The sequence below is a fragment of the Phycodurus eques genome, chromosome 1 (genome assembly GCF_024500275.1).
Source record: "Phycodurus eques isolate BA_2022a chromosome 1, UOR_Pequ_1.1, whole genome shotgun sequence".
Lineage (NCBI taxonomy): Eukaryota > Metazoa > Chordata > Actinopteri > Syngnathiformes > Syngnathidae > Phycodurus > Phycodurus eques.
In genome coordinates this window covers 39,635,289-39,649,707 of record NC_084525.1, presented here as the reverse complement: position 1 = coordinate 39,649,707, position 14,419 = coordinate 39,635,289, and the positions used below count along the sequence as shown (strand labels likewise).

At 43.4% G+C, this 14,419-nt stretch overlaps 1 protein-coding gene across 3 annotated transcripts in view; it reads left to right on the top strand.

Moving 5' to 3' along the window:
• Nucleotides 1-14,419, top strand: part of LOC133410313 (rho GTPase-activating protein 6-like) — an 83,232-nt gene that overhangs the window by 49,363 nt on the left and 19,450 nt on the right. For all 3 annotated transcript variants that reach the window (XM_061691302.1, XM_061691321.1, XM_061691313.1), the window contains exon 2: nucleotides 12,320-12,479. In XM_061691302.1, coding sequence (XP_061547286.1) covers nucleotides 12,320-12,479 — 160 coding nt within the window. The remainder of the gene's footprint in view (nucleotides 1-12,319; nucleotides 12,480-14,419) is intronic.

The window sequence follows — 14,419 nt, the reverse complement described above, 5'->3', positions numbered from 1 at the left end:
CTCACTCTGGTCTGAAAGAATTGTCCATCCACACGGGCAGCGTTTTAAAACACTAACAAATGACAAATTTTAAAAAAGTCTGTCCAGCTTCTTCAAACCACTCACCTGCAAGTGTCATCTGCTGAGTCCTGTTTGCTGACCTTTCTTTGACTGCCATTCACACACAACAACAACACAAAACAGAGGGTTTAAAAGCATCCAGAAGCATAACACCAGTCATGCATGTGTGTATGTCGCTACCCCCATTAAGATTCAATCTGTCTCACACAGGACAAACAATACCATTTGTATGCCAAAAGACACAATTCCAACCCAAAAATATGGATTCACTTGCAGTCCCCTCACAAAAACCACACACATCACGAGACACAAGTGCATAATTTCCTATTGGTAATAATGATTATCACATTTCATTAGTAGTCAAACCGAATCTGTTTTAAGAAGGAAGATATGGGGAATGACTACTAATAATACCACGTTGACCCTGCCAGTAGCATATGCTTGTCTCAAAGATTAAGCCATGCAAGCCTAAGTACACATAACCTCCATCCATCCATCCATTTTCTACCGCTTATCAGAGGTCAGGTCGCCGGGGCAGTAGCTTTAGCAGGAACGCCCAGACTTCCCTCTCCCCAGCCACTTCATCCAGCTCTTCCGGGGGGATCCCGAGGCCTGTACAATGAAACTGCGAAAGGCTCATTGAATCAATTTATAGTTGTACTGTAAGTATGAGTTTGTGTTGTTCTGTCAATTACCAATGAAAGTCAACATAAAGGGAAAGCAAAATGATTTGTGGGGAACGCCCAATGAGGAGGACAGTCACGACAAGTAGTTGATTGCAGACTGTATACAGTATATACACTATAGACACTACATACATATAGACTACATATAGACAAAAGTATTCAGACAAATTTCAGGTTCCTCTAAAAGTTAATTCACATTTTAACACAATTAAATTAATTAATGGAACCCCCCCCCCCCCCTCCAAAAGACAAACCCCAGGTTACTCGTACATGGATCTTGTTTCATGTGCGTCCAGCGTCCTAGACGCACAAAAATGATGAGGGACGCGAAAAGCTTTGTGAATGTGCGTTCTCTGATGCACAACATTTCTTACTTACCAATGTGTGCAAGGTTCGAATTAAGCGGTCTCGCATCACAGTTTGTGGGTCAAAATTCAGTTTTTGTGCATCAAAATCACATTGATAAGCAAAACTGCAAATCAGGTGTACTGCGGAAACGGTCGCGATGACGGAAGACGGTAGAGGTGTATATGACACAACGCGCTTATGTCACCAAGGCGTTTGACGCGGAAGTGGAGCGTTTGACTGAGAAGCACCACGACAGCAACTGCAAAATGCCACTCCAAATTGAGAAAAGAGAGAAAAAAGGCAAATGGCGAAAGTGTGGTCGCATTTCATAGTGAAATGCAAGGCGAGCACCCGTTCGTTGTAACACAGACATTTCTCTCCGCCGAGTATGTCACTGCATCACGGGACCTAAGAGACGAAAGTGAAGAGCAAATCACTGAGCTTTACATTAGTCTACTTTACTAAACATTAGCGCTGCGGGCTGCGGAGTCTCTTTTAATTATGAGTACCGACTAATATGTAGCTGTTTTTTCTTCTTCTTTTTTTTTTTACCATGACAAGGACAGTATAACGCAACCATAATGGAACATACAGTGTGCTTTTTGCTCAGTGTAGTCACTGTGTGACTTATGGCCAATCTGATGATCCGTAAGTGGAAAAACTTTGAGTCTAGTCGGTCAAAAATGTGGCAAATGTGGCCACAGTGGAATAAGAGTAAAATGGATCATCATTGTGTACCCAGAGGAGAGTTTAGGTGAAGAGAGATGAAGGAAATATTTTTCTCTCTCAAAGTTTCTTCATTTTAGTTTGAACAAATTGAACACTTCCAAAACTTGTAGTAGTACAAAAAATATTTGTCTTATTCTTAGTCAGCTGGTCTAAGCTCATAAATGCACATCCATTAATCTAATGTATTAATATGTCACAAAATGCCAAAATGCTAGCTGTTTAAGGGCAGATGCACAAAGGCTGTTAAGTGGGAAGTTACCACTGGGAGCTCTTATTAAAGTGCATACAATACGTGAAACGCCATCATGAAACAAACAAAAAAAAGGTTTTGAACAAACATACAGTCCCCTCCAAAAGCATTCGAACGGCAAGGTCAATTCCTTTGTTTTTGTTTTATCCTGAGTGTTACAGATCAAAAGTTCAGAATTCCAGCTTTTATTTCACGCTATTTAAAGTTATACGTGTTCAAATAAAATGCTGAACTAAAGAAAAATAAAGTTTCAATTTCCCTGGACCTCTCCCTGGTGAAGTGTTCCGGGCATGTCCCACCGGGAGGAGACCCCGGGGACGACCCAGGACACGCTGGAGAGACTATGTCTCCCGGCTGGCCTGGAAATGCCTCGGGGTCCCCCCGGAAGAGCTGGATGAAGTGGCTGGGGAGAGGGAAGTCTGGGCTTCCCTGCTAAACCTACTTCCCCCGCGACCTGACCTCGGACAAGCAGCTTGACACAACAGTAAAGTCTCAAACAATTTTACATAGTTTAATTTAACAAATCTTAACTGAACCGTTTTGGAGGTTACAGTCCCCTCCAAAAGTCAATGTCAATTCTTTTGTTTTTGTTGTACACTGAAGACATTTGGGTTTCAGATGAGAAGATGAATATGAGACAAAATGTATATTCATTCATATATATTCATCTTTTGATCTGAAATCCAAAACCTTTTCCCCTGCACTTTGATCTGAAACCCAGTATAGAAAAAAAACAAAGGAATTGACCTTGACCCGTTCCAATACTTTTGGAGGGAGCTGTGTCCGTGTGTTTTTATATATATATCTATAAAGAGTAACTCATGAGTAACTTCTAATTTAAAAAAAAATAAATCTGAGCATGTACGGCTTTTTTTTAATTAAAAAAATAATAATATATGGGAATCCACACACAACTGCCGCTATTTCAATTTTAAACTGCTCAAAAAACAAGAACATATGCATTGGGCCCTACAAAAACATTATTTGGTTTATTCACCAAAATGACTTCATGAAGAAGCTGTTGGCTGACCAGACTTGAAAGTGTGTGTGTGCGAGAGAGAGAGAGAGACATCTGCAAATTACCGCAAGGTTTTCTCAAGTTAAAAGTGGGCTTAAATATCCAAGTTTGGGCAGTCACAATTTAAAAGCTGCACGACAAAGCTGCTAAACACTTGCGTAGTTGTTTTTTTCTTCCTGAAAATGAGTCACTTTGATTGGCGCACAAAGGCTTTGGTGTGCGGTCATGTAACTGCCTTGTGCCGTCTGATTGGTGAATTGGAGTCAAATTACACGAGTGATCGCGTTGGATTGGTCATAATGGTGCCCAATGCGGCAGTTGATGATCAAGTGTAAAAATAGATTGCGCACACACTAATGGATAAATAAAAGTAGCGAGCGGCATGTTGATCATTGTAACGGAGTCGATTCTTCTTTACATAAATACTCTAGTAAAACTAAAAAGTATGGTTAATTCAAACTACTCTCACAAGTACAATTTATCCAAAATGCTACTTGAGTAAATGTAACGGAGTAAATGTACCGCGTTGCTACCCACCTCTGCTCCATAGATACATCAGTTGGAGGGCTGTGGACCAGATAACGCGAGGCTAGGAATCGTTTGCCTGACGGGTTACAGATTTCATCTCTTAAAAGAAGCAAAGAGCTCTCGTGCTGTGTGCCGCATATGTAACATGTTTACAACCAACAAAAGCAGTGGTGGGCACTCGTGACACTACTAGTTGAAATACATTTTCCGTAGCGTCACTATTCAACTTCACAGAGGTTGTCAGTAGTTAAGCTACTTTCGTGGTCACAGCGATAGGAAGGTAGCGTTCACAGATGCTAGATTTCCCCTGGCAGTTGGAAACATTGAATGCAACGTAACGTTACGTACCTTATCTCAAGTCCGAAATGTACGCCACAGATTGTAAAGATGCATACAATACGGCAAAACTGGGTACATCTCTGCCTCTCCCATTGGCTATATACCTCAGCAAACTAATGCTTCTTCTCGAGTCCTCACAGTCCGCTTATACGTTCCAGTGTTGATACTGTGCAACCCCAAAAAAAAACTTCAGCGAGGACACACAGCCAGGTATGTCCCGAAGCTAACACAACAATCGCCAGTTGAGCTAAATTAGTCATCCCGATTTAAAGTTCAAAAGGTCAGTCAGCAAGCAGTGCAATTGTTAAAAAAAAAAAAAAAAAAAAAAAAAAAAAAAAAGAGAGCAAGTGCTGTGTATTGGATGTGGCAGTGGCGGTCCTAGCTTGAATGGCACTGCGTGCGAGACCCGCCTTGGCTCTTAAATATTGTTTGTTTATGCAGATTATTTTCTCTACAAAATAAATGGTTGTGTTCTATTTAAATAATTAATTTGATACTTGAAAATATTGATATACATATATATTTGTACAGTGCCATAAAGCAACAATTCTCAGGGATAAGTGGTCTTGTACATATTTGAAAATAGGGTTAGACATGTCATTTTATAGAATTGGGTTAACTCATGTCAAATCAAGGTTCTTTATGATTAACGTCTACATCAACAAATGTTAACTACTGCATTCTTTCCGCACCGTATCGTATCGAATAATCGTATTGCTCCCATACTGAACTGAATCATATCATTCTGCCCTTAAAGATATCGTAATCTAATTTATACCTGTGTGTATCAAGATGTGTATAAAATCGGCCTCATGCCAGAGATTCGCAACACTAGTCATAGCTGTTGTTCATGTGAGATAACCATTGTGCATATGGGAGTGCAACAATATATGACAGCAATATATAAAGTTTGATACCAACTTGAACAAAGCGCTATTTGGAAACTCAAGCAAGCTGACATGAAAAAGTTGTCATTTTGGAGTAGAGGGTATGCCACCTGACAGCTACGGTATATAAAATATAAGTTAATACTGACACTTTATAGGATAGTACGTTCCCTTGTCCACACAGGCTATGTAGTGAATTTGGTGTCCACCTCTGCCACTGATGTCACACCAAGACATGGGGTACATGTCAATTGTGGCGATGAAAAAGGGGCGTTCCAAAGGCAATTCGTTAGTTACCAATTGCTCCAAAATGGGTTGATATTATTGGAAATGACTGCCAGTTTTATTTTCTTTTGCCAAAAAAATGCAAAAAATCTACTTGTTATAGAAATATGGACCATTAAGACACATACTTCCACTTAATGTTTGGTTGTGTAAGATTGATGGTTTTGTTTTCCCTCAAACCGAACTGAGTAAAACCTTAAAAAGGTGGAGAAAACTATAACTCTTTTGATTTGGACAGGTACATGTACAAACATGCATTACTGCAAAAACACAGACCTATGCACATACATACAGTATAGAAGAAGAGTGCCGGCTGATGATTCCAGGTGGTCGGTAATTGCAAACAGATGCGAGCTTGAGACAGTTTGCAAGGGAGGGAAAAAATGTCAGTAAAAGCAATCTATGACATGCATAACCTGCAAAAGACAGACACACACATAAGCATACACACACAAAAAAGATGAACAGACTTTTCCTCTTCACCCTTGTGGGACAGGAACTCTGCTCAAGGATCGTTTCGAGGCAGTGGAAATACAAAATGAAAGCACAAAGAGAAAGAATTTCTTAAATGTTCCTTTGGTATCTGTTTCCACAATAACCGATCCTCTTCTGGGCCCCCAGTACTTGCCTGGAATATCTCAGCACATGCTGTACGTAATTGTGTGTAAGATTGGCCAGAATGACTAGCTTTACTTTACCAGATGTGCGTGTGTTTTTCATAAATTTGACCTGAGTTATATACAGTACCATAGAAGCACCACAATATCATGGAGATTGAATAAGTCTTAGTCATTATTAACAGTACCGTGTTGACCATTGTGAAGTTGTGTTATTCTCAAAAACAACCAGGTAAAACAAAACAGGAACCTTTTTCCTTGCATTTTGGACAGATTCATGTGTAGACCACAGCTTTGTCAAATTTATTGTCAAAAAACAAAAACAAGAAACAGACGGTAGACCGGACCGTAGTTGACATGCCACTCCATCCAAACCATGTACTTGTCCTCCAAGGCTTTTAACTGAAATCAACTTTTGAATATCGTTCTCAGTGTATATTTGTTTTGAAAATTTGACATACAGTAATTCAAACTGGTGGGGCTGCACAGTGGAAGAGTAGTTGGCCTCACAGTTTTGAGGTTCAGTGTTTGAATCTCGACCTTCCTGTGAGGAATTTGATCTTCCTCCCAGTGCTTGTGTGGTTTTTTCTGGGTACTCTGGCTTCCTTGAACATTCCAAAAACATGCATATTACTTCTGTACTGCTGTACTGTACACACTGGATGCAATCACTGCACTCGCATGCACAAGAGAAACCCAAATGATTGTGTTTTATCTATTGAAACCATACTGAAGATGGAACAACCTTAGTAGTTTGATGGGTGGAAGATCTGGGGGTGGTATGGCGATTGTTTAACTGGCGAGGAGACAGATTTGTGGTTGATTACCAAAACCACATTTTTGTCTTTACGTTTGAATGAACACAGAAAATAAGAAATAATTTCTCTGTATTGTGTTAAGCCATGAAAGTTATACAGTAATGCCAGTGAATGATTCATGATAAATGTCATTATATAATATTCCCTAGTTTAGCATGATGTTGTGCTAGTCAGAAAAGCTACAATGAGTGGTCACCGCCATCCTGTGCGCCAAGGCACAAGCAGGATTTAGTGATTTACATGGCATCTCAATCATGTCAGTGCCAAAGTAAATATACATAAGTGAGTTATTAACTGAAAGTGCTTTTTATGGCGGTACAAAAAACAGATGCCATTTATTATTGCTTTTTAAGGTTCATCAGCCGATATTAGCCTTTTTCAAATAGTTTTTTTTTATATATATACATATCATCACATTACTACTTAAGACATTCAAACTAATAAAAAATTGGGCCATTTTAAACAAAAATTAATTGGCAGAGAACTGTAAAACAGTCAAATGTTCTGCCTGTAATTAATATCTTTAATGTTGTAAACATTAAGGAACTAAAAAAGTTTTTATTCATTATATATTAGAATTGTATTATGCTAAATATCGGAATCGATATCGGCCTACGGCGGCACAGTGGACGACTGGTTAGAGCGTCTGCCTCACAGTTCTGAGGTCCGGGGTTCAATCCCCGGCCCCGTCTGTGTGGAGTTTGCATGTTCTCCCCGTGCCTGCGTGGGTTTTCTCCCGGCACTCCGGTTTCCTCCCACATCCCAAAAACATGCATGGTAGGTTAATTGACAACTCTAAATTGCCCGTAGGTGTGAATGGTTGTTTGTTTGTATGTGCCCTGCAATTGGCTGGCAACCAGTTCAAGGTGTACCCCGCCTCCTGCCTGATGATAGCTGGGATAGGCTCCAGCACGCCCGCGACCCTAGTGAGGAGAAGCGGCTCAGAAAATGGATGGATGGTTATCGGCTTAAAAAAATCCATATTGTTCGGCTGCTATTGCAATGTTCGATCTGAAGAGCCCACCAGATGCTAGTTAAATGTTTCTGATAGTTGTGTTTGTGCCATGCGCATTTTCTTTAGTGCTGATATTCACATTTGCGTGATGCTGTTTCAGATGAATTTGTCATACTGCCAAAAGCAATTTGCTAGGCACGATGTCCACGAGCCAAAGGCTATTTGTTTAAAAAGTAGATTTCTACTTTGCATGAAGGACTTCCTGTCCTTCATGCAATATGTTCCTTCTGGAAAACTTGGTATTCTTCTGTAGCGTACTAAAAGTTCCAAACCAAAACAATCAGAATACAAATAAATGATCCATTACACCCCTGCTGTTTATGGGAACACATTTTTTGTTTCTTAACTGGATAAAAGTAGAGGATAGAGAAACGTATTATCCATCCATCCATTTTCTGAACCGCTTATCCTCACAAGGGTCGCGGGAGTGCTGGAGCCTATCCCAGCTATCTTCGGGCAGGAGGCGGGGTACACCCTGAACTGGTTGCCAGCCAATAACAGGGTATTATATATGTTTTTACTGGGTGTTATGATTGGAGAGCTATGAAATGTTGACTTTTACAAACACACACACACGCACACACACAAACACACACACACACACACACATAAAGTAGTACAATGAGTTCATATATGGGCGAGTGATGCATTGCATCTATCCATCCATCCATTTTCTGAGCCACTTATCCTCACAAGGGTCACGGGAGTAGTGGAGCCTATCCCAGCTATCACCGGGCAGGAGGCACCCTGCACTGGTTGCCAGCCAATTACAGGGCATGATGCATTGCAGTCAATACATACTGCTTCAGGCGCAGATGATGGCATTGATGTCTCACAATGGAAAATAAAAGAGTGGGATGTTTATGACTCACTACATATGGCGTGGCGCTGCCAATAAGTCGAGGATGATGGCAATCTATTTTAGAAGAGAGAGTCACCTTTCTCAAATTGAGGGACTCTCTGTTTGGGAATAATTTATGCAGTGCATCATGGCAACATGTGCTCACTGCCTGTGTTGCTATGGCAATATTTCTCTGGTTCCCTTTTCCTTAGATTGTCTGATATTGCCACGGAAACCAACATATTCTTTCATCCCTTTGTCTAAAATAACAAATTACATGCTGCAGCTCTTCGTATGTCCAAGCAGCATTAGTCACCTGATGATGGAAGTCCAGACAACACAGTGCATACACTTTCCTCTACAATAGCTGCCAATGCAAAACAGCAACAAGTGCAGAAAACCAGCATAAATTGTGATAAACAGATAACTAAAGGGATGCAGCTGAGGGTGGCCTTGATGCTTAGCAACCAAGTGTTTTGGAGGATAACTTTAGGACTGATGGATGAAATGGTAACTAATCTAGGTAAACATCTAGATGATGGATCTAAATACATGAAGTTAAATATGGACAAAGAAGAATATAATACAATTGAAGTCAGGTGCATGAAGTTGAAACTTCTTTGCTTTCTTTTTCTTCTCTTGACACTCTAAGAACATGTCTTTGTTTTATTAGGCGTGACTTTATTTTTACATGTAGTCTTTCAATGCAGTGCCAGCTCTCTTGCTCTTGGACCCCACTCACTGAGCAGTGAGATCACAAGTACTCTCACAACTGCTGCCAAAAAAATTTGCCCCTCCCACCCCCACACAAGCACACACACACCACATGATTCAAGACTAACAGTTGGAAAAGGTAAATAAGAAACCTCTCTCCGGTTGAGCTGGTTCTCAGCAGGATCCTTGATGGGGATGGGTGAACTTCAGTTCAGTGTCAACCTCTGAGAGCTGTGGTATGATGACATACTAGAGAGGGTGGAGGAACAGGGAAGGGCATCATTGTTGGAGTCTTGCAATCGCTGCTGGATTACGGCAAAAGAAAGCTTCACCAAGTCATGCCTTGTGACAAAGAGAAAAGATTGATCTCCACTGTGCGCCTGTAAGAAGGCATCACATACTGTACATCTGAAAAAGGGGGGCATGAGGTTTTGGTCTCGATTCATCACACCCATTTTGCTGCAGCTGCCATGTCAGGGTTGCATACGCTTTGATCCAAATTTAATTGAATTAGAATTTATTTCTGGAATGTCTTGAGACCCGGCTGGTTTTGATGACTCACCCCACACTCCCTGGAGTTGGGGCTTGAAGGCGAGCGCCTGGTAGCCAGGCCTGCACCCATGGGGCCCGGCCGGGCACAGCCCGAAAGGGTAACGTGGGTCTCCCTTCCCATGGGCTCACCACCTGTGGGAGGGGCCATAGGGGTCGGGTGCAGTATAAACTGGGCAGTGGCCGAAGGCAGGGACCTTGGCGATCCGATCCCTGGCTACAGAAGCTGGCTCTAGGGATGTGGAATTTCACCTCTCTGGCAGGGAAGGAGCCCAACCTGGTGTGTGAGATCGAGAAGTTCCGACCAGATAAAGTCGGACTCGCCAACACAGTGAGACCTGGAAGGGCATGATTGGGAGGAACGGCACCCCCGATCAGAAAACGAACGGTGTTTTGTTATTGGATTTCTGTGCTCATCATGGATTGTCCATAACGAACACCATGTTCAAACATAAGGGTGTCCACATGTGCACGTGACACCAGGAACCCCTAGGTCGCAGTTCGATGATAAACTTTGTGGTCGTGTCATCGGACTTGCGGCCGCATGTCTTGGACACGCGGGTGAAGAGAGGGGCGGAGCTGTCATCTGATCACCACCTGGTGGTGAATTGGCTCCGATGGTGAGGGAAGATGCCGGTCTGACCTGGAAGGCCCAAACGTATTGTGAGGGTCTGCTGGGAACGTCTGGCAGAATCCCCTGTCAGAAGGAGTTTCAACTCCCATCTCCAACAGAACTTTGCTCATGTTCCGGGGGAGGTCCATCGAGTTCCACACCTCTGTTGCTGAGGCGGCCGACTGGAGCTGTGGCCGTAAGGTGGTCAGTGCCTGTCATGGCGGCAATCCCCAAACCCGATGGTGGACACCAACGGTGAGGGATGCCGTCAAGCTGAAAAAGGAGTCCTATCGGGCCTTTTTGGCCTGTGGGACTCCTGAGGCTGGCCAAGCGGAAGGCAGCTTTGGTGGTGGCTGAAGCAAAAACTCTGTTATGGGAGGAGTTCGGTGAGGCCATGGAGAAAGACTTCCGGACGGCTTTGAGGAAATTCTGGTCCACCATCTGGCGTCTCGGGAAGGGGAAGCAGTGCACCATCAACACTGTGTATAGTGGGGATGGACCTCGACTTGGGACGTTGTGAGTCGGTGGGGAGAATACTTCGAAGACCTCCTCAATTCCACCGACACGCCTTCCCATGAGGAAGCAGAGTGTGGGTTCTCTGAGGCGGGCTCTCCTATCTCTGGGGTTGAGGTCACCGAGGTGGTTACAAAGCTCCTTGGTGGCAGGGCCCGGGGGTGGATGAGATTCGCCCGGCGTTACTAAAGGTTCTGGATGTTGTGGGGCTGTCCTGGTTGACATGCCTCTGCAACATCGCGTGGACATTGGGGACAGTGCCTCTGGATTGACAGACTGGGGTGGTGGTCCCCCTTTTTAAGAAGGGGGACTGGAGGGTATGTTCCAACTACAGGGGGATCACACTTGTCAGCCTCCCTGGTAAGGGCTATTCAGGGGTGCTGGAGAGGAGGGTCCGTCGGTAAGTCAAATCTCAGATTCAGGAGGAGCTGTGTGGTCCTGGCCGTGGAACAGTGGACCAGCTCTTCACCCTCGGCAGGGTCCTCGAGGGTGCATGGGAGTTCACCCAACCAGTCTACATGTGTTTTATGGAGTTGGAGAAGGCGTTCGACCGTGTCCCTCGGGGTGTCCTGTGGGGGGTACTTCGGGAGTATGGGGTACCGAACCACCTGATACGGGCTGTTCGGTCCCTGTACGACCGGAGTCAGAGTTTGGTCTGCATATCAGACAGTAAGTCGGACTCAGCCCCAAGTGGAGGAGTTCAAGTATCTCGGGGTCTTGTTCACGAGTGAGGGAAGAATGGAACGGGAGATCGACAGGCCGATCGGTGGAGCGTCTGCAGTGCTGCAGACTTTGTATCGGTCCGTTGTGGTAAAGAAGGAGCTAAGCCGAATGTCGCAGCTCTCAATTTACCGGTTGATCCTACCCTCACCTATGGTCACGAGCTGTGGGTCGTGACCAAAAGAACAAGATCCCGGATACAAGCGGCCGAAATGAATTTCCTCCTCAAGGTATCCGGGCTCTCCCTTAGAGATCGGGTAAGAAGCTCGGTCATCCGGGAGGATCTCCGAGTAGAGCCGCTGCTCCTCCACATTGAGAGGAGCCAGATGAGGTGGCTGGGGCATTTGATTCGGATGCCTCGCGGACGCCTCCCCGGTGAGGTGTTCCGAGCACGTCCCACCGGGAGGAGACCCAGGAGACACTGGAGAGACTACGTCTTCCGGCCGGCCTGGGAACACCTCGGGATCCCCCCAGAAGAGCTGGATGAAGTGGCTGGGGAGAGGGAAGTCTAGGTGTCCCTGCTAAAGCTACTGCCCTCGCGACCCGTCCTCGGATAAGCAGTAGAAAATTGATGGATGGATCCCACACTCCGGTCATGCATTCCTTTATGTCTGTGAGAGAAAGGGTGATGAAGAGTTTGAGTAGAAGCCCCCTTATTCTAATCTTATCCAGACAGTGGGCTTACAAGTGTCCAATAATGTGTTTATATGCCATGTATTTGGGTTGACAGCTCCAGGGAGGAATTTAGGTGACTATTTGATTTACTATTGATGCTCTGCCTCCCCTTAGGGTGACTTCACTTGGAGCAGCCTGTCCGGCCAGAGTGTGCGTCTGACTGCAGTTGCCATACAGAGCCTGTCTGAACTGGAGAGGGCCCGGCTCCAGGAAGTGGCCTCCGCCCGCTTGCATCAAGACTATGATGTTGGATGTCAGATTACTGTGCCAAAAGGTGGGCTCAGGTGCATTTCCCCAACCCTCTAAAACATTGTAACACAACTTCTATAAATTACAGGGGGTTGCACTGCTTAAACATTAACCGTGGGACTCTCGTAAGAAAAGGTTTACAAAATCATGTTTTTGCTGAATGTGGATCTGTTCATTTTGGTGCAAACCTGCTACTTTGTACAGCAACACATGTATTGCTGAAACAGATAACACTGTCTTTCCTCAACATGCAATGGAAACACAAGACCGGTCAGGGTCTTTCCAAACTATACCGTGGAAAGCTACGTACCGAGTGGTGGAAAGTGGTATAAATTTCTGAAAAATTACAATGCAGACATAAGTTTAACAACTAAACAAAGACTCCCATTAAAGATGAAAAATGCCCTATTTAAAACACAGCTGCAATTTCCTTTTGACTTTATTATTGTATTCCGAATTCTTGGCCTGTATTTGCACAAGTACATACCATGCATGTATTGTACATCTATCTTTCTTTAGGCTGTGAAGTCGCTGTCATTGCAGCAGTGTCATGCAGCCAGTGGGGCCTTGCATTTCATGTTTTACAGTAAAGGGACTATCTAATCTTGTGAATAATGGCACTTTTTCCATAGTTCTGGGCTGACAACTGATATCCGCAGAAAAAAATTCCACCCAAAATAAACTTAGTAGTAACTTTGGGCTTGTTTTCTAACAAAATATTTGATTTTCAGCCAGATATTGGCCTGCTCACCTTTTTGACACGTCGGCCTGTCACAGCCTGACAAGGTAACGAGCAGGAGCCAATGACATTTCCTCATTAAACTGCTACGTATTCTACAGTTTAATTTTTACCTCTATTGAAAGTCTGGACGATTTTTTAAAAACAATAACGAGTGAAAATCGTGACAGTGAAACAAGTAGGATGGCTTGTTGTGTAAAAAATCGATAGGTGAAATGCCTCCTTGAGGAAAGAAGACAGCCACGTCATGCCAAATGAGGTAATTCTTGCAGATTTATTTCCACACATTAAAACGGTTTCATCAGTTAAATTTTGTATTGATTACACCACAAATGCCCCGAAGACGTTTAAATAGAGTTCATATAGATGACAAAGGCATATCTGTAGGTTGCATGGTGGAATTGTGTGACAGACGCGGACTTTGACGGGCACCACTGGCTTTCATAACAAGGTCTCCCAGCCTAAAGCGTTACGATGCGTAATGTCCCAATACTGCGATCAATTGTCACCAAAATGTATGTGGACAACTCTGTATGCCCACTTACACCTCTGGAAATATCTAAACAATCAACATGATATTTTTATTTTATTTTATGGACGCCTTGAGCTTTTTCTGTATAGTGAGCTCATGCGGAGAGGAAAATGGTTACAACGTCCATAAAATCCAAAACATTGGGCCGATTGTTGTGATATTTTCAGAGGTTAAAGCTGCCATGAGTAGAGATGTCCACGTAAATTTTATTGTTGATCGCTTGGGCTCATGAGGCTTGCAAAGATGTGATACACGGCCGCCATGTTTGTATCATTAGAATCGATGACACCCTAATAAGTTAGCGATTTTTCAGCATATTAAATTAGCGATCGACCATAATTTTAGGGTGCTAGCTGTTGTTCATGTGAGATAGCTATTGTTCATAAGATGCAAGTGCAATGATATATAGTATATAACAGCCATATGAGGTTTAATACCAACTTGTACAGAGCGGTAGGCCTCTTCGGATTCTATTGGTTAGGAACTTTCCTTTCTTATCCTATCCAAGCAAAATGACCCTGAAGTACTTGGAGGATGGGTCGTTCGAATTAAAGCAATAGGCCACTGACGATTACAGACTACACATAGACGCTCAAGAGTCTCATGTTTGAGACTTGAAACATAATTCAATTAAACCTTTATATTAATAAAAAAAAACAGTACCAAAAAGTCCAAGAGCGCATATACCGTAGAT